Here is a 21,577-nt window from a genome sequence, read left to right as displayed (position 1 = left end):
GTATATAAAATAAACACATTTCTATAGGTGCATTTTAAACATATTTATGCATCTTTCAGTAAGACATAAGAATAAACATGTTTCAAAACTTTGTCAAGCCAAAATTCAGTTTACCTGGACAAACTTCAAGTTTAAAAAGACAGCTGAATTTCTTTGAACTTCCTTACATTCACATTTGGAATAGAATTCTGCTTCCTGTTTGCTACCACAATTCAAATTAAGGAATTTAAATGGAATTGTAAAAGGCATTCAGAATAGTATTTTTAACTTCCAGGGCTAAGGCTGAAAAAGTAAGCAGTCACTGTTGTATTCTTCTGCAGTAGCTGTTCCAGGTATTATTTTTTATTAAAGGGGTGGTTTATTATGATTTCACTTTTCTAACTTAGTTAGTGTGTAATGTTGCTCTTTAAGAATAAACAACATCTGCAAAGTTACAATGCTCATAGTTCAAGGGAAAACCCAGACCACTCTCAGTTGTAACTGAGTAAGGGTCTGGCAAAGCTCCATAGAAAATTCATTTCCACAGGGGCGTCACCAACGGACGTCGGATAGATCTAAAACCAATCAGAGCGATGAATGACATGACGTATGCAGAGCGACGGAGAAACATCTGAGACTCTCAGCAATTCTCGGTTTGTGTTAACGAAAATGACAATTTTAAATCGCTTGAAACAGACGCGATAGTTGATTCGAACGAGTGATGTTGTGATGTTCCACGGCGGCATCCATCTCTGTAATGTACAAAATCTGTGTCACCGTCTCTGCTCTGTCGTCATCGTGTAAAGCCCGCCCCAACGTTTCTGATTGGTGCCGCGATTTCGACGGATTGGAAATGGGTTTCAATGGGCTCTTTGCCAGACCCACTTGCAGAGCAAATCTAAATTTGCCGGAAGTGGTCTGGGTTTTCCCAGGCTATGTGTGAGGTAAAAGGACACAAGCTCTTGAAACTCCGCCTTCGTTGCCTTTTACAGCTCATTTGCATTTAAAGGGACAGACACAAAAACTGTGCGTTTTTGCTCACCCTCAAAACGTGATGATTTTAACATGCTATATAAAAATATCTGTGGGATATTTTGAGCTAAACCTTCACACACACACTCTGAGGACATCAGCGATTTATTTTACATCTTGTGAAAAGGGCATTTTACCACCCCTTTAAAATCCACAAATCATGGCATCATCAAAAGTAGTCTGATGCTTGATAAGCAGGCCCCCTGACAATACTCTGTGCTGGATCTGAAATCGCATACTTCCTGACTATATAGTAGGCAAATAAACCATTTGTGATCTACTTCTTCTGAACTGTGCATACGATGGACACTTTACTATCCTATGAGGCCACGGGAGAGGATTTATGAATGGCTGTGAAGCGACGTAACTGACGCTGACAGGTCACATGATGATAATGAGAGCATAGCAAATAGTGCGTCCGGATTACATTCATACTAGCCTACTCACACCCAAACTATATAGAACATACTTTTTTTCACGGTTGTGAAGTAATTACTTATTCAAAATAAGTACCTCAAGAGAGTAGCTATACACGATTTCGGACGCAGCCATTGTGTGCATGTTTGGACCCTCCCTTGCTGGGTAACTGAGCTGGTGCAGTCAAAGCTTTGTTTGGTTTGGCCTGTTCAAGCTCATGCTCATGGGCAGCGGAAATGAAAGAAATAGTAATTAGGGAAATGGAATGATTTTATTGGCTGTGTTTTCTATACCAGTTACAACCCAGATGTCATGCAGCTGAACACACTGGAGCTGGTCTGAGCCATGAAGCAAAATGGAGGATGCATCCATTTATCAAATAACACAGTTTAGGTAGTTTGCTGATGGACTCCAGCTGAATGACCTCCTACGTTAGGAAAACCTGTTCATACAGGAATCGTAGCTTACTATTTTCTGAATACTGTGAATATAAACAGTATTCCATACACAATGTTTAAAAAACGAAGGAAAACAAAAACAATGTAAGGGGAACAGCATTTGGTCTTCTTATTTAAATTAACTTTTGTGCATATTATGTAATTTGACAGCCTGATCAAATCAAGAAAATTCAATACCTTGAGAAAGCTATCTGTTATCATCTGAAGGGCAGATGCTTGACATGATGCGTGTCCTTCCTGGATGCACTTGAAATATTCCAGAACATTTTGAGTCAGACACTTGAGCTGTACCTGCCATGTGACTAATCACTCTGAAGATTAATGGTTGAAGGTTAGCTAGTTGCCTAGTTAGCTTGGTTCATTTAGCCCCTGCTGGTAGATTATGGAACTACACGCCACCTGACTACAAAGAGAACCATTCTCCATTGACTACCATTCAAATGTAATTCTTTATTTATTTTCAGCTCAGATGGATGGATGGATGGATGGATGGATGGATGGATGGATGGATGGATGGATGGATGGATGGATGGATGGATGGATGGATAGATAGATAGATAGATAGATAGATAGATAGATAGATAGATAGATAGATAGATAGATAGATAGATAGATAGATAGATAGATAGATAGATAGATAGATAGATAGCATAGGCTATATGAAATATCATAAAAAGCAATCACTTGATGTTAAGTCTTGTGTTTGAGGGTGGTTTGGTTTTTGTACCATCTGGGTTGCAGAACAAGCACATCAGTTCATTAGTGTAGCTTCTGATCTAGACGTTGCTTTAATCTAAAATTGTAAACTCTAGTTAATTACATCCTCTTAAAAAGAACTTAATTAAACATAATCAGAGCAGATGAGCAGGGCAGTTTATGTTAATGGCGCATAGCAGATGAGTCGAGATGAGTCGACATTGTGTTTGAACTGCAACTTCATTCACCCAGACCCTGTTAACCCATCAGGTTAATATGGGTTAATATACAGTACATCTACAGAGAGGGGGTATTGTTATACTATATTCAAAACCGTTTCCCCTCATATTATTTAATATTATTATATATATATATATATATTATATCAAGGTCCAAGTTTATTTATATAGCACCTTTTAACAACACGAATGTTGACCAAAGTGCTTCCCAAGTAAAGCAAAATATACACACATAGTCAAGTCAAACAGAACATGTCAAAATTCAAACCTAATTTTTTTTAAATAGAACATTTATAATAAGCAAAAGATAGTCATAACCTGGAACATCACAAAAACTGCAACCCCAAAAATGCATACAAAATAAAACCAAGTTACTAGTACGCCTAAGAGAAAAGGTAGGTTTTAATTGATGCTTTAAAACGTTTATTGTGGGAGAAGCTCTAATCGTTAAAGGTAGTGTGCCAAGTTTTGGATCATAGACTGAAAAAGTCTCCTTTTTCCTGTCTCCTTTTGTTTTCAAGCGAGCTTTCGGGACATTTAATAACAGCTGAGATCAAGATCTAAGTGATCTCTGAGGAGAATAAAAACTTAAAGTTTTTAAGACTTGCAATGCCGCCATCGAAAGACTGCTCGGCTCCCAGCCTTCTTAATTCCATCAGCTGAGAGCGTGCGACAAGAAGTCCTTCATAGTCCTTCATCACATAAAATCTGACAAGCCCTACATAGACAGAATTCCAATTACTCCAATCTTGTTTTTCATTTTCTTTTTTTAAGAAAATACTTAAAAATTTCTTTTTTTACTTAAGCAAGTCCATGTAGAGCTTTAAACACGTAAATTAAAACCTTAAAATCAATTCTTTGTTTCACAGGGAGCCAGAGAGAGGCCTGGATAGCTGAGATATGTTCCCTCTTTCTTGTCCCAGTCACGAGCTGTAGCATTTTGGACAATCTGTAATCGTGAGAGCAATGACTGACTAATTCCAGCATACAAGGCATTACAATAATCAAGTCTTGAGGAAATGAAAGCGTGAATAACAGTCTCCAAATCCCTAAAAGTCAGAAGGTGCTTTAACTTTCGAAGTCGCTTTAGCTGGAAAAAGCTGGCCCTGACCACTGAATTTAGTTGTTTGTCAAACTTCAGGTCAGAATCAAAAATGACCCCTAGATTTTGAACATAAGTGTTCAAATGTTTGACTGAAAATTCCCCAAGAAAGCACTGTATGTGTCAATCTGCGGTTTGGAGCCAAAACAGGATGATCTCTGTCTTGTTTTCGTTCAATTTGAGAAAATTTTCATCCATTCATTCTCTAATATCCTTTAAACATGCGAGCAGGGAAGAAACAAAATCACTACCAGAGTCTAATGGTAAATAGAGCTGTGATAGGAGATCTTATGATGCTCAAAGATCGACCGCAGTGGAAGCATGTAAAAAGAAAATAAAACTGGACCCAAGATCGAACCCTGTGGCACCTCACAGGTGATTGGCACTGGGGAAGATGAAAATTGTCCAATTTCTACAGATATACTCCTATTTGAAAGGCAGTATCACAGATACCAACCTCGTGATTTAATCTTTTTAACAAAATATGGTCCACGGTGTCAAAAATGCGCTTAAATCCAACAGAACAAGGACTGCACAGTTTCCAGAGTCAACTGATAACAAAATATCATTTGTCAATCTTAATAGGACAGACTCAGTACTGTGCTTAGCTTTTAAAGCAGACTGAAAAGGATCTAAGATCAACGTAAGTTGATTTAAAACCACTTTTCCAGAAATTTCAGCAAAAAGGGCAACTTTGAAATGGGTCTGTCTAGGTTTTTTTTTTTTTTTTTTTGCAAGGGGTGAACCAGTATGTTTTAAACAGGATGGAACAATGATGCTATGCAGAGAGGCATTTATAATGGAAAATACACTAGTTAAAACAACATCCAATACCTCCTTAAAAAGGACAGCAGGAATAGTATCAAGAGAACAAGTGGTTAATTTCATATTAGAAATCACAGCCAGCCAACCAGAGTGAGATATAGTCTGAAAAGCAGACAGACTAGAAGAAATCTGTAAATGATAACAACTTTTGGATGAGGATAATAAAATCAGGGACCTAATGGCAATAATCGTGTCTATGAAGAAGCTGCTAAACTTCTCACACAGATCAGTACAATTTGGGGATTTAACACAGAGTTTAAAGTGGAAAATAGAGTCTTCGGAAAATGGGAGTTTTTTGCAATCAAACTAGAAAAATAACGTATTATATATTACTATTGAGAAAGCGGAACTACATATTAAGTGTTTAGTTCTCGGTCGAACTGAATTGTGTGACGTACTTCCTTTTTAAGAGAAGCAAGATGGCCACTAGCGCAGAGGTAAACAAAATATGAGATTCCAAATACTTTGATTGTTAATCTAACAGACGTCTTTGTTGTTTATTTATTATATTGTTGAATAGTTATTATAACTGAGGAATTATCGGTTATTTGTTGTCAGAACACTATTCTTATTGTCATGGCTAACAATGCTAACATCAGTCTCGGATGTTTAGAAACGTAACGTTATCTGATATTTCACTCAGTGATGTTATTAAGCCCTGTATGCGGTACATTGCTATCTTCCCCGTTCAGGTTATTGCTCCCAGCAGTGAAGAGGAATCCGCGGATTCTCCAGCAGCGCTGAAGAGGGAAGAGAGACTCCGAAAGTTCAGGGAGCTTCATTTCAAGAGGGTAAGTTATTATACGTCACATTGTTGTTCCTCGTATCAGTGAAATAATTAAACCGAGACTATTTATTATAGCTAATGCCCAGTTTAAAGCTGTCATTAACATCTGTCTTGGGTGATTTGATAATATCAAATTCATAAGTGATCATATGTGACCGATTACACCTGGTAGCAACATTTGTCTCCTGTAGCTACATGTAATTGTATTTTACGGCAAAACTATTGTTTTTTCATGCACTAGTCGATTTTGGACTATTTTGCTTCCACAACATGTCTTATTTCAGACGAGCAGAAAAGAAAGAAAGAAAAATATACATTTAAAGGGATGGTTCGGAGTAATTTCAACCTAGGGTCCTTTGCACCATGGCCAAATTACTCCGAACCATCCCTTTAAGTATTTATTTTTTCACACTTTTTATTTAATGTGCTTCTGGATATTTAAATTACAATGCATATCTTTAAAGGTTGTTTTCTCAAGATGAGTTTTTTCTTATTTACTAAATCATAAATCTCCTTTTCCAAACAAAGGTTTGGTCATATATCAATCGTCTGGTTTATGTAACATTTAATTGGAAATTAATGCAAATTGGTTCATATTTAATTAGATAATGCAGTAGTTCTCAAAACTGTCCTGGAATACCACCAGCTCTGCTCATTTTGTATGTCTCCCTCTCCCTGTATTTCTCACACCCATTTCAGGTCCTGCAGTCTCTACTAAGATGCTCATGAGTTGAATTCGGTGTGATAGATGAGGGGGACATACAAAATGTGCAGGGCTGGTGGTACTCCAGGACAGCTTGGAGAACCACTGAGATAATGCATCAAATGCATATTTAAACAACATTTCAGAAAACTTGTGAACAAATCAAACTAATTGTTTTAATATACTGTCATAAATCAACTGAGGAAGTATGTTGAGATCTATTAGTTAAAGGATTCATTCACTTTCAAAAATGTTTTGCTCATCATTTACTCACCCCGATGTCATCCAAGATATACATGTCTTTCTTTCTTCAGTTGAAAAGAAATTAAGGTTTTTGAGGAAAACATTCCAGGATTGTTCTCCATTTAATGGACTTCAATGGCAACCAAAAATTCCAATGTTCAAAGAACCGGAGTACACAGACAAATAACTTGGATAGATGAGGTGACGCGTGACCTTTCCAACGTGGTGGCGCATCTCAGAGATGGTACACGACGGGCATTTGTGGTTAAAAAGTATATACTTGTGTTTTTGTGTTTGAAAATAACCGATCGTTTCGCTAGATAAGACCCTTATTTCTCGACTGGGATCGTGTGGAGACTTTGAAGCTGCATTGAGACGGACATTTGAACATTCTTTGAACAATGGGATAGTTGGTTGCCATTTAAGTCCATTAAATGGAGAAAAATACTGGAATGTTTTCCTCAAAAACCTTTATTTTCGACTGAAGAAAGAAAGACATGGATATCTTGGATGACATCGGGGTGAGTAAATTATCAGGATTTTTTTTTTTTAAAGTGAACTAATCCTTTAAGATTTTTTACCCTATTCACTTGCAATCTCTTGTCTTAAAGGTGCAGTAAGCGATTTCTGAGAAACACTGTTGATATTTGAATACCCTTCATTCCCCCGCCACCAAAATGCATGAACACGCAATGCAAGAGTGGATGTCTCTTTATTATAGCTAAAGCAAAATAGTGCTTCACAAGCAATAAAGCGAAGATGCAAGGCAAGGAAGAACAAAAAATTAACATACAGTACACAAGAGTATATACAAGCAAGAGTTGGTCGCAATGTTGTTTTCGTCAACGATGACGATAACGTAATTATTTCGTTGACGCACCTTTTTTTTATGACGATAACGTTACGATGACTAGCTAAAAATGGCTCTAAGGTGACTAAAACATGACGAGACGTTTTCGAGTATTCATTGACGAGACGAGATGGAACGAAAATTATTATAAGTCTGACGTTCACAATGCATGTCATTTCTGCCTATTTTGCGTATTTGTACGATAATTTTGACCTCTGTACGATCAATAATGAAAAAAATCACATAATGTACGATAATTTCAGAATTGCCCGCAAATTAGTTAAAATCTCCCGGAATCTAGATCGAGCGAGCAAGAGCGCGCATGTGTAGCGCGCGCACAGCAGAGAAAGGGAGCGAGAGACCTTGCGTGTGTGTGCTAGTGTGCGTGTGTGCCTCACGAAGCGCATGTAAGGACCAACCAATCGAATTATTCAGAAAGTCTAGTTTATTATGCAAAGGTTTTAAGGTTAACTGTTGTTTTATGAATTGCAACACTTGCTGCAACCTGTCAAACCTAAGCCCATTTCCAATACTTTTTAACCTAAATTAATTTGTTAGACTTTTTTTTTTTTTTTTTTACTAAAACTTGACTAAAACCTTTTTGCGTTTTCGTCGACTAAAACTTGACTAAAACTATCAAGTTTATAAGTGACTAAAATGTGACTAAAACTAAAAAGCATTTTTTTTGTTTAAAAAATGCTAAAAAGACTAAGACTAAAACTAAAAGGGCTGCCAAAAACAACACTGGCTGGTCGCCAACAGCACTCCAGCTCCAGACAAACAACGACACTCAAAAGTAAACTGTCCTGTTAACTGTAGCTAACAATGTTACTCAGGTATGGAGCAGAAACCATGCAACCTCTGCTTCCTGCTTGGGTCTCTCCAGCGCTGATCATCTTGCCCGATCATAACACTTCTTTTTCCAGTGATATTCCTCTGACCTTTTCTCTTTTGTAATGTCTCTCAGCCGTCTCCCTTTCTACAGTCTTTCTTCAAATATCCCTCTTGCTCACTCTCTCTCTCTATGCCCCATCATGAGTGGACACACCCCTTAATTCTGATTGGCTAAAAGTGTGTTGTGGTGCTCGGTCTGATCCACTTTCAACAGCGTTTCTCAGAAATCGCTTACTGTACCTTTAAGAGGAGAGTCTTAGTCAAAATGGTGCATGATGCCTACTTTGTGAGGCATGTGTCGCATCCCTGATGTAAAGTCATGTGTAAGGACCTTTAGTGTAGATCGAGAGCAAACGCTGGGCTCTTGTTGCTTTGGGTGAAAACTGTTGACACGTCACAACAGAACCTGCTCTATTACATCCGTATGAAGTGTGATTGTGTTCTGTTGGCAGAATGAGGCCCGTAAGCTGAATCATCAGGAGGTGGTGGAGGAGGACAAGAGACTGAAGCTGCCCTCAAACTGGGAGGCCAAGAAAGCTCGTCTGGAGTATGAACTCGTGGTGGACCAAAAGAAGAAGGTACAGGACTTGAATTCAGACCTGCAATGTGTTGTTTCTGCTCCATCAAACATGCAATAATCTATTGCACTCACACTATTTGCGAATGATCATATAGTGACCAAACTCACAAAGATGTTTGAGCCACAGCGCTGTTCATCCAGATTTCAATTGAACGTTTTCTGATGCTTTGCGATAGATGAGTTCATTATACTAAGACGTGGTGTAATCTGAAGGATTTCTTGTCGTGTTTTTGATTTGAATCTCTTATGTCATTAGCAAGGGTCAGACTATTATTCAGCGTCGGTCCCCCATAGCTATTTTTGAATTTGAATCTGTGACTTTTGAATAAATATTGTGTAAAATAAGTGTTCATTTAATTTCCAATGTTTTTCTGTACATACACACTGCCATTCAAAGTTTGTAAGGTTTTTGAGTTTCACTGAATGCCCACCAAGGCTGCATTTATTGAATGGAAAAACACAGTAAAAACAGTAATATTGTAAAATATTATTAAACATTTTAAAAACTCTTTTCTATTTGAATATTTTCTAAAATATAATTTATTCCTGTGATGCAAAGCTTAATATTCAGCATCATTACTCCAGTCTTCAGTGTCACATGATCCTCCAGAAATCATTCTATGCTCCTAATAACATTTCTGATTATTATCAATGTTAAAAACAGTTGTACTTTTTGAAAACAGTGATAGTGATTCTTCTTTTTAAAGAATAAATAAATGTGAATTGAATTGGTTGAAATATATATATAAAGATTAAAAGAATAGCATTTATTTGAAAGAGAAGTCTTTGGTAACATTATAAATGTCTTTCCTGTCACTTTTAATCAATATAATGCACTGTTACTGAAAAAAAGTCAAATTTGTATTTATCTATCTCACTGACCCCAAACAGTAGTGTTATTTGCGGTCACCAATCAAGCACTGGTTCTGTTTATGCAGTCTGTGAGGACGAGTGTGTAACGCAGTGATTTCTGTGTGTGTGTCAGGAGTGTGCGGAGCGTGGCGAGGACTACAACCGTGTGAAGCTCCTGGAGATCAGCGCTGAAGATGCAGAGAGATGGGAGAGAAAGAAAAAGAAGAGAAACCCTGATCCAGGGTTCTCCGGTACAAAACGCTCATCTCAGTTACATCATGAATATTATTAAGCACTCTGATTGATTGGCTGAGAGAAAGAGGGAATGTGGCTGCCATGTGTGATGCTAAAAATGTGAAAATGAAAACATGCAGAGCTTGTGTTTCACGCCTGGTTATCATTGGTTCTGGCAATTATCATCATTTTCCTTCTGCTTCTCCTTGTAAGACCCTCTTTCCAGACCCCCACAGCTGGATATGTGTTTTTATTTGTGTGTGTGTGTGTGTGTGTGTGTAGGGTACGCTGAGGCCCAGTTGAGACAGTACCAGAGACTGACGAGGCAGATCAAGCCAGATATGGACAACTATGAGAGACAGAGAGAAGAGTGGTGAGACTTTATTTATTCTCATTCGTCCTCTGAAATATGCACGCATCTATCGAGACTCTAATTCAACACTGAAATCACAATGTGGCTTACTGCAATTACCAAATCACAAAGCCTGCGGTGTAATTAAATATATGCTTCATGTTTCAGAGTGAAGAGCTGCTCTGTGAACTTTTACAGTGTTCCTTTTGCAGTTTTACTGAAAAAAATTTGATATCAATATGACTATGATAATAACATTTTAATTAAATTGTGCTGCCCAGCAAACCTGGAGCTTTTTTTAAAGCCACTTTTTAAATCACATATTTTCCCAAATTTTGCAGCTCTATTTAAGAATATGGATTGATACTGGAATCGACCGCTCACAAGTCATTGCTTGAGCATATTTAGTCATATGAAGGTTTTCTGTCTCATAAAATATAATATAAGTGTTTTTTTCCAATATAATGAAAGTGAATGGAGACGGATATTTGTCAGCCTTCCAAAACAAGAAATTTCAAAAAGCCAATACAACTTGTGCACTATATTTCAAGTCTTCTGAAGTCTTTTAATTATGAAGCATTCATACCAATGAATATGCCTTTATTGACATTACATTACGCATTGACATTACGCCTCTTTAAAAGCGAATGAGGAAAAGTCTAATGAAGGTCAAATTTTGTGGCTGTTCTGCTGATGCTAGTTGCACATGAACTACATACTATATATAAAATAATAAGTTGATGTTTCTGTATGATTTCTTTTACTCCTAGTGGAGAAGATTTCCACCCCACCTCCAACAGTCTGATTCACGGCACTCACGTCCCCTCTAAAGAGAGCATCGACCGCATGGTGGTGGACGTGGAGAAACAGTAAGAATCTGTGTTTGTTTTTACGCAGGGAATCTGTTGTGTTTCAGCAGAAGCAGCTGGTGAGCAGATCTGTTCACACACCTCAGCGTTCCTCCAGCAGATAGCGGCTCTATTCAATCTCTTCGAGAGCTCAGCCTCCTCGAGTGTGTTTGTTCCTCGCTCCAGATGTGTTTGTGCCGTTGCGTGCCTGTCGCACATGCATGTGTGTGCCGGCGAGGGTTTGTTTATGCGTGAGAAGGCATTCTTCTACTTTGGAGGAGCTGCTTTTAGCTTCTGAGAAACATTAGACAGGGCTACGGCTGCCAGATTGTGACGCACAAACACTCTTTGAAGATGTTTGAAGTGATGTTTGTGTGCGTGTGCGTGGGGGTCTCTTTGATGGACTAAACTGACAATGTCTGTTAAGGCATCAAACTTTTAGAAATTAATAACTAAAGAGTAAAACTGGGTAATATATCAGATGTGTGGTGCTTCTGTGATGATTTTGAGGATGTAAGATTGTAATGTGCTTTTTTTTGTTTCCTAAAGACAGTGTTATTTTTGTATAATTTATATACTATTATAGTATTTATCAATGCACAGATGTATCGGCCAATAATCAGTATCAGCCGATAAAAGCAAATATTTTCACTGTCGACTGATTGCATCCTGTCAATCAAAAAGGGGCAGAAAAATGTGTATGTGAAGTGAATACTGTGTGTAAAGAAATCCTCTCTTGTGTTGAATTTAGGGCTGTCGAAGTTAACGCCGTTAAAACTCTTTTTGACCCTATGAATCACCCGTAGATCAAGCCAGGGCTGCCAGATCCGTGTTTTTTCCCTGCACCAAACATTATTTGCTGCGCGTCTTTCATCCAATAATCGTGAAGAGCTTTTTACTTCTGATAAGAAACTCAGCTTTTAAATTCTGCCCATTTTATCACGAAATTCAAACAGCGTTTTGACGCTCTTAAATGTGACATGACAGATCGCTTTAGTCTTTTCTTTCACTTTAATACATGTTATAGCATTAAAAAAACATGCATGAACATCAAAAGGTATTTTGAAAGATACAATGTACAACTTGCCAAAATGAATCATGTCTCGTGTAATCACTCAATCTGTGTTTTAACCGCAGAAAGACAGCAATAAAACAGCTTGTGAACAATGTCACGTAACGTTGCATTTACCTCAGGAAAGTTCTCCAGTGTTCACAGTTTGTTAGTTAGCTATTAAAGAAAACTAGACAGGAGCTCATTTACTGTATGTATGATATATGCTTGTTTGCATAAACTTGCCATAAAGACAAGTTTATGAAAACTACTTACACTAAGTTATACAAATATTTTTTTATTTTATAGTTTTTATTTGAGTGTAATTATTATATCTGAAAATAAATAGCTGTTGAGTGTAATAGCTCTGTTATTAATTGTAACCTCTAATAATATAGTAATGTACCAAATAAAGGTGCATCTCTTTTCAACTATAAATGTACCTTTATAGTTTACAGCATCTTTTTCCTTAAGTAAATCAAAGGTATCGGGAAATTTAGTATTCGTGTATCTCAAGTAATTTTATTTTATTAGTTGCCAAGGCAACTTTAAAAAAAAATTTAATCTAATATTTATATTTTACACAACCGATTCCCTTTTATTTCAGTTATATCAATTTCCAAAAATGTTTTATAATAGTTAACAATAATAACTGCACTGACCAGAGAGCATGTCATTCAATGGATTTTCTCTCGTGACTGCGGGCAAAAAAAAAAAACTAAAAACAGCGATTCAATTCTTTAAGTTTGTTTTTTGTGAATCAGTTTAAACCATTCGTTTTAATGAAACGATTACTGATTAATCGGTAATTAATCGTTTTAATTATTTGTTTACTGAAAAACAGTGTGTATTATTTGTAACTAGGTTTTTGTGTTTTAATTATTTCATTCTGGTTCTTCAGATTGATTTTATTTCATAAAATGTACTATAATCCCTTTTTAGAGTTCAAAATATGTGCGTGTACGGTAATCTTCATTAATGTGTTCTTGTGTGTTTAGGATTGAAAAGCGTTCAAAATACAGTCGCCGCAGGGCCTACAACGACGATGCTGACATCGATTACATCAACGAGAGGAACGCCAAGTTCAACAAGAAGGCTGAACGTTTCTACGGGAAATACACCGCAGAGATCAAACAGAACCTGGAGAGAGGAACAGCCGTGTAGAGACCGTGACTATCGACTCCAAGCCTCCATCCGCTAACAAGTCATTCGCAAATATTTTTAAGATGAGTGCCATTGAGGTTTTTCTCCTCGACGGTGGTAGTTTTTTTTCTTTTTTCTTTCCATATTCTATTTTAGAAAAGTTTTCATTCGGGCAAAATGATTTGCCTGGGAAAGCAGATGTCTACCTGTCAGTTTCGCTTTTGTGTGTGTAAATTCATTCATTTCCGCAGCAGTTGATATTTACTTCAATAAAGCAATTTCATATCAAACACAATTGACTTCCTGGTGCTTTATGATGTTTGTACTACAGCATTGGTGATTTGTTGATTCTGGTTGGTTAACAGATGTGACTGGAAAGTTGTTGTTCAACACAATTTTATTTACATTTCAAGACGTTATCTGGACACCACTCATGCAACTATTGTTTGAAACGTTCATGATAGAAAAATGCCCACTGAAGGTTTTAAATCACAATATTTGGCAGTATTATAGTACATAATGTTCAGTATTTATTTAATAGTAAGTATTCAGTTCTAAATGCTGACAATAGCTGAATTATATAATTGAATTAAGCTGAAATAAAATATAAATGCTAAGTGAAAAACTTGTACTTAAACTTATACAAGAAGCTTTGGCAACTAATTGTAATAAGTTTGTTAAAGTACTAAAATAACAAAATCAAAGCCATTTAGAAAAATAATAAAAATGACAATTACTAAACCTAAATTTAAATGCTAAAAATCAAAGCTAATTCAAAATATGAATAAATACTATATTTTATAAATAATGCTAAAATAATAATACGCCATGTTCTTTCTGTAGTAGTTATGACTGTTTATTACTTCACCGGTGGCATAAAGAAGTCCTTCTAAACACAAGTGCATTTTAGGAATGAAAACGTTCATTTGTTAACCGTGCACTAATTTAAAGGAAATTGACTCCAGACAGTTTTTTTTTAGCATTATTAGAATATTATTGAACACTTGAGGTGTAAGAGCCACATTGACCACCTGCGGTGTGTATTAATATGCCATAATTCAATCCAAATTGAATTCTTGCATGCATATATCGGGGAAAGAGAGAGCGATTAAGCGACTGCATCAGTGAGTGTGAGAACTCGACCGTTAATCTTTTTTGAAGATCAAAGTGTAAATTATTGTGTTATCTCCGTCATCGTTGCCCTTAAGCGTCGTGAGATAAGAGAAGAGGCTTGTGACCTAAACCAACTTCAAAGCCAATCACAGATCTTCCCAGACTCTTGAAACTGTCTGTTACTGTAAATCACATAAATAATAAAGCATCATCACAGCTCTTTCTAGTATGATTTCAAGCAAACGGTTCGTCAAATTTGCATTCATCAAGGCCCCGTTCAAATCCACAAGCAAAATCATAGAACTGAACGTGGCATCTGCATAAATTAATATGTTATGAATTATCCTTGGGGGGGTTGGGGGGGCAGGGGTAATTGTCTTTCAAAGCTCGGTGTGTTGAGAATTAGAGCCATGCGTGTTTTTGATTTCCTGCTTTTGTTCTCAGGGGCAGTATTGGCTGCGGGTGATTAGATGAAGGGGGGCCACACAAATCAAACCCTGCTCATTGGGCAACTTTGACTTGAGTTCCTCATATAGACCTCTTTTTTCAAATATGGAGAAATTGGGCTTCCATTGTGAAAGAATGCCATTCAACAGTTTCTCCTCAAAACCATGTGTCACAATCCACAAGAGCCGCAGTCATGAATGAAACAGTGCTGGGGGTGTTTTTACTGGTTCCCTCAGAGTGACAAATGTCTGCCAAATGCTCGTCATGTCCGACTGGTGCCAGCTTTACGATCCCAATGGCCCTTCCCAATCACCGGAAGGAAGTCTTGTTCTGTTTCTGGAGGATTGGAGCGATTATGTCAACCTTTAGATTTATCTGTCGCTCTGTGTTTGTTTACCTGGGTTTGGAAATCAAGCCAAAAATAATAATAAATATATATATATATATAGAGAGAGAAAGAGAGATATGGATAGATGTATTTTTTTATGTATTAATGTGTATATAGAGAGAATACTGTGTGTAGTAGTATTTCTGTGTATGAAAATACACTACCATTCAAAAAGATTGGGATCAGTAAGTTTTTTTTTATGTTTTTGAAAGTCTGTTATGCTCACTAAGGCTTAATTTATTTGATAAAAACAAAAACAGGAAAATTGTGAAATATTATTACAATTTAAAATAACTGTTTTCTATTTTAAAAAATTGTCAAATTAAATTTATTCCTGTGTATTTTCAGCATCATTAATCCAGTCTTCAGTGTCACGATCCTTCAGAAATCATTCTAATATGCTGATTTGTAAAATGTAATATAAATGTAAAATGAGGGTTTTATTTCTGAGACCGTAAGTAGACAACACCCGCTGAACATGCAGTGTAGTGAGTTGAGTGACAACAATGTATGCAATGTCCCACTTCTTGTGTGCAGTATACTATAGGAACTGATATTTCTGGCTGTGCCACAGTAAAAATATTACTAGATAGCATTTGATCTGCGTAAACTCACATGTAACATTTATAGATTGTGTTTAGTGTGCTCCCACTCTGGAGCCGCAGGTTCGAGTCCCGCTCGGAGCGGGTCAATAGGGCTGGTTACATTTGGTGCCGTGACCCGGATGGGAGTGAGGTTTAGGGGGGTGGTGAGTGTAACGTACATCGGCCAGTAAGAACTGTGCGTGTAAACCTCACTCCCCTGGCCTCAAAAGGCACGCTAGCAACTGACGTTAGAGGCTGCGGTCTTAAAGGACAAGTTCGGTATTTTACACTTAAAGCCCTGTTTACAGATCGTATCTGATGAAATAGAACGGTTAAGATTAAACTTTGGACAGATGCTGCTGTCGCGAGAATTTTAGGTTTATATCGCTTTCCCCCCTCACCCCCACAATGGTTGTCTATGGCCACTGGAAGATTCCTTCCTAAAACACATTAAACTTTCGTTTACAAAGACGTGAAACTCACCGAGTGGTCAGGGGTGTTCACTGATACGGTCCCCAAAAAAATCGCTGAAAAAGATGCATTCCAACAGGTTTTATCGTAGTTTTTGTCCAACTCCATGACTTGTATTGAATGTGCTGTGTGAGGTGCGGTATTACTCCGCCGCTTGAGTGTCTATTATTCAAGCTCTCAACGGAAGAATCACGGGTGTGACACGTTTGGCAAAATAGGTCCTAAATAAACCTAAAATTCTCGCGACAGCAGCATGTGTCCAAATTTTAATCTTAACCGTTCTATTTCATCAGATACGATCTGTAAACAGGGCTTTAAGTGTAAAATACCGAACTTGTCCTTTAAGCACCCTTGTTGTTTGCGCTCCCTCGGGTTCGGAATCCCGCTCGGAGTGGGTCGACTAGGACTGGTTACATATGGTGCCGTGACCCGGGTGGAAGTGAGTGCAACTGACGTAGGCTAGTAAGAGCTGTGTGTGTAAACCTCACTCCCCTGGCCTCAAGAGGCGCTAGCGACTGATGCTAGCAGCTGCTGTTTCTAGCGCCCGCCTCCCACGCCAGAGACCCCGGTTCGAATCCTGCTCGGACAAGTGACAAATCTGGGAATGGTCTCCACGATCAACTTGGGCTCACGATGTGATGGAGTGATTGGCTCAAAACTACCTGTTCTTCAGCCTCCAGGTATTATGTACGCCTGTAGACTTCCTTAGTCCACTTCTTTATAGAGCTGTTTCACTTTCATATAAGAGTTTAAGGATCAATTGAATGATTCTTTTAAGCGAAATGCAGATGAGACTGATTCAATTATTTCAGTAGTTTTCAGGCCTGTCTGAGTGCCGGAGATTGATGGATACTGAATGAGTTTCCTTTGCAGACTTGTGTGATAATGATGGATGTTTCGGGAGAAAATCAGTGTGTAGGCGCCGGGAGATTACACTCATGTGATGAGCGCAAATAACCGCCTGGCATCCGTGGCATCACAGAAAGCGAATTAAACATCAAATACAGTTTGCCTGCGAGGGCTTACATGTACCATTTTTCTCAAACTGAAATGAAAAGGCGTCTTGTGTGTGGCGAACAATGGCTTTCTTTATCTGCATCTTTATATACTTTTTTTCCCCCAACTGTATTTCTCTCTGTGCTCATCAGGACTCCTCTGTGACTGTGCCAGGGCTTTCCAGACTCGAGGCCTGTGGTGTCTCCCGTTGGCAAACTGCAAGTGCACATCAGAACGAGTGAGGAATAGCTGGAAATCTGTGTGAATAGAAAAGAGTCACACGGATCTTTGTATGTGCGCACCTTTGATTTGAGTGCATCTCTTATCAAGTGATCCGTATTCCGATTTTTACTTCATCCATAATTACCGTGTCCATCCCTGAGGCGGCGGGACATCTGATCTGTGATCAGGAACAGCTGTAGGATCATGGCACAGCTGACGTACTGAGGAGAATAAACCTCATGCGAGATTACTTCATCTGGCAAATGCTAATTCTGCATTGAAAATATGATTAAAGTAATATCATGTAACTTTTTTTCTTCAAAATGAACATTTAAATGAGCCAACACATCATTATTCTTCCAAAACATGTTTTTTCTTACCCTCATTTACTACGATAAGCTTATTATAATTGTTTATATTTGAGTGGTTTTCGCAGGAAATTCATCACTTGTCCATGTGTGTCTTGTCAGTCATCATATCCATAAATATAGATTTTATTGAACAGATAAACTGCCATATGTAGTTCTCTAGAGTTCATTGTAAAGCATTGTCTATTGTGAAGGGTCGTTTCATTAATTTATTAATGGAATTTTTTATTCAAATTTATTTTCAGGTAGCCTTCTGTGTCTATTCATGGGTGTAGTTTATAGAACTAAATGCTTTAGTGTTGGTGAGTCTTGAAATTATGTTGACCACTGGCTGATTAAATAAATTTAAGGAAATTAAGTTAAACAATGTTCTTTCGCAAAATGCATGCAGTTTTGTCTAAATGCAGGGTAAGCGATTTGTTCCAGAAACATTTTTTGTTATGCTAGTTGAAAGTCTCTTCAATCCTGATAGCAATCACTAAGTTAAGTGGTCTAAATGTGTATATATATCAGGACCTTAAAATATTTGTCCAATCATTGAATTCGGTTCGAATCCAATGATAACTATATGAATGATAATATCGATAACTATTTGCGTTCACACCAACGAATAACGGTCAGTTTATTATAAGCTCGCACGCTGCAGTTTAAAAATATTTATAACGTCATTGAACTTTTAGTGTTCTTGTTGCATTTACACGGCTTTAATCAGCGGATGTCCTCAGCATGCTATGTTTTGAGTGAAGCTAGTTAGTCTATCTAATAATCTAACAGTGAATTTAGCTGACGTAGTCAATATAGTGGAATAAAAACAACACCTCGTCTTTTCCACCGCAACTTCAAAGGAAGCAAGACAATGTTGTCGAAACGAGCGCTGGATACCCGAGGTAATACTTCTCACCATTTACTCAGAGGGTATAAACGGTTGTTTTTCATATCTATTGTCTTGAAAAGGGGCTTAACTTGTCTGTACCTCGACAAGTTATTGGATTTTTCTGTACCTCGGCGATTAACCTCTTCACAATGTCGTCAGCCATTTTAAAAGCGCGAGCCCATTAAATTCGAGTGGATTCTGATTGGCTGTCAGTGTTTTATTGTTCAACGACTGGAATAAAATCGTTTTGAAAGTGATCCCAACGATATTGTTCCTCATATCTTTATCGTTATAGTTGTGGTGTGAACTCTGCTGTTCTTTAATATATTGACTTTAACCATTTTTAGAACTATATCTTTATCGTTATCTTTATAGTTATATAGTCCTTGGTGTGAACAGTTTAACGGCGCCTCTTGAGACTTCAAACTGCTGTACGCATTCATGTGTTTTGAAGCAGGTGTGGCTTTGGAGACACTGGGTGGGTGGGATCTCATTCTCTCAAAGCTAGCTTGCTATTGCTAGCCGCTCTGAAAATTGCCTTTAATTTTAAAGTGAGTAATTTTTTTCATGCTAAAATACTTAATAACGGGACATCTATAAATAAGTGATTTTCATAAACACTGTGATGCTATTCACACTTTGATCTGTTTGGTCGATCATGATGTATTGACTGCTTTACATGATCTAATTAATTCCTGAAGGACATCAAGTCTCACCTTACCCCATCTCATTGATCATGTTTCACTCTGAAATACACCATTTCGCTGATTGAAAATGTCTTAAAGGTAGGGTAGGCAATTTCGGAGAGGCTAGCAATACCGAGCTAGTGTTATAAAGCGTGAGATCCCACCTTCCGTTCAGAGCGTATCTAAAGCCACACTTCCTTTAAAACGCATGACGCGCAAAGCATCACGAGAGAGACGACGTTAAACTACCTCATGTCTCAAAGCACATAACATTACAATAATATTACAATAAGAGTCTGAGGACGTGAACAGCTCCAGGGAAGAACGTCATGGGTTGCCATCTCGTAATTACGGTTAGGACATGGTGTGAACACAGCATAAGCTGGTTGTTTTGATTCAGGAGGAACTGTGAAAGATGAATGCTGTTTGTTTGTGGCGCCCGGTAACTATGTCTACAGCGCTGATGACGACGCATTTTTTTTATTTTTTAAAAATGCAGCCTTGGTGAAAAAAATGAGACTTCTTTCAAAACCATTAAAGAATCTTACCGACGACCCCAAACGGCATTAGATGATGGCAAAGATAATCTAAATATAAAAACAGAGGAAATGAGCATTTACAATTAAATAAATAGTACAATATATAATAATATTAAAGGCACACTATGCAAGATTTCTGTTTTTGTCAAACAGCGACCCCTAGAGTCGCTGTGGAGTACTTGTATTTAATGTAACTGTTGTAAATACCACTCTCGCAGAGCCGTCTCTGCACTCACGGCCTGATCCCCTCCCCCCTGTATCGTCGGAAGCGTCAGACATCAAACAGGCACAGATAGACTCCAAAGATGTCTACTGACCAGGTAATGTTTCACGATTACATACAAATATTAGGCTACTGCATAATTGTATATGTTGTGCCGTAAAGCAAGTCGTGGTTCTCACAAGATTTGGCAGGGCGCCACCTCTCAAACCTGCATTGCTGGTTTTGCCAGCAGCGTCACCCTCCCCCTCCCCCCTCCGCTTTGCTATCGGGATGATTCGCCCTACTACGAGTTCGTTTACTATCGAAATTACTTCGAAGCTGTTATTAAGGTACAAATCTTGCATAGTGAGCCTTAAACAGATTGCCCAATAAACAATGAGATACTGATATATTGTGCATCCCAAAACTATATGTTTAATTTAATACTGTAATGTATTAAGTCTAAAATGAGTTCACATGAGAAACAGGACATTCAAAAAGTTCAGGACTTAATTGTATCCATCAGATATTGATTGGATTGGGGAAAGTGGCCGTTACAAAAGAATGCATTCAGGCGGTTGTTGGAAGGGATTGATATTAAGAGGGATTGGCGACTGACTGCTGAAAAGAAAAGTAATTTCAGCATTTGGAAATAACTTTAGATTAGAACAATGTGCTCTGATGAATCATGCACAATAAAAAGAGCATTAAATTGCTTTAACTGAAGTAAAAAGTGTTGATTTCGACTCCATGTCGACTTCAAATGTAAATTCACAGGTCTCATGTGATAAATCTGCTTGCAACGATTTCAAGTATTCCCAACTAGTCTGTTTTCTTCTTGCATTTGCATATATATTAGCTAGACACCTGTGGAACGCCGTGTGTCAGTGAATGTCTGAGAGATGCTTCATTCCGATCTTATCAGCACACAGCGAAAACAAAAGACACAGATCCTTCAGAACGATAATGTCTCTTCCTGTGCTCCAAAACATGCTTCATCAGAGTCTGCGGCGAGTTGCGCAACGCTAACTTCAATTTATTCGTGCACAAACAACTGTCACATAATCACCGCCAGCCCAGTGAGTTTATGAAACGTTTTATATTCTCTGCATTAGGGTGGAGAGTAAACAGACGTGCTCATGCAAACCTGCATATGCTCACATCTAGAAGAGACTTGGAGGTAATAGTTTATCACCATCAGTTTATAGGCATAAGATAAAAGGCGTGTGGTATTTACAATCCTCCCTCCTTCGTTCAAACTATAACAATTGCACAAAAAATCATCAGGTCTTCTTCAGAGGTGATGCCATGTGGAGTCAAGAGTGAACATGTTGAAAAGAGCAGCACAACAATACGCGTTATGGCACGAGCTCTCAGAAAACAGGCTACAACACACAGGCCT

The 21,577-nt window shown here is 37.9% G+C and overlaps 1 protein-coding gene and 1 long non-coding RNA gene across 3 annotated transcripts; one reads left to right on the top strand and one right to left on the bottom strand.

Annotated features, from left to right (window-relative positions):
* The first annotated feature begins 5,099 nt into the window (after positions 1-5,099).
* On the top strand, positions 5,100-13,579 carry syf2 (SYF2 pre-mRNA-splicing factor). The gene is made up of 7 exons (XM_079634321.1): positions 5,100-5,185; positions 5,441-5,539; positions 8,678-8,803; positions 9,791-9,908; positions 10,174-10,264; positions 11,014-11,112; positions 13,141-13,579. Exons 1-7 carry the CDS (start codon positions 5,168-5,170, stop codon positions 13,304-13,306), a joined length of 717 nt encoding a protein of 238 aa, XP_079490447.1. The 5' UTR covers positions 5,100-5,167; the 3' UTR covers positions 13,307-13,579.
* A 3,087-nt stretch (positions 13,580-16,666) lies between these two features.
* LOC307010880 lies at positions 16,667-18,918 on the bottom strand. Of its 2 annotated transcripts, none has more exons than XR_013800299.1 (3): positions 18,848-18,918; positions 17,652-17,778; positions 16,667-17,541 (listed from the first exon to the last, which is right to left on the bottom strand). It is a non-coding gene; the product is annotated as an uncharacterized lncRNA (long non-coding RNA). The 2 variants fall into 2 exon arrangements; XR_013800300.1 differs by having other exon boundaries at positions 18,876-18,903.
* Positions 18,919-21,577: the final 2,659 nt, after the last annotated feature.

The sequence above is a fragment of the Phoxinus phoxinus genome, assembly GCF_949152265.1.
Source record: "Phoxinus phoxinus genome assembly, chromosome: 14".
Classification (NCBI taxonomy): domain Eukaryota; kingdom Metazoa; phylum Chordata; class Actinopteri; order Cypriniformes; family Leuciscidae; genus Phoxinus; species Phoxinus phoxinus.
Note: the sequence above shows the minus strand (reverse complement) of the source record. Positions and strands in the feature narration are given on the sequence as shown.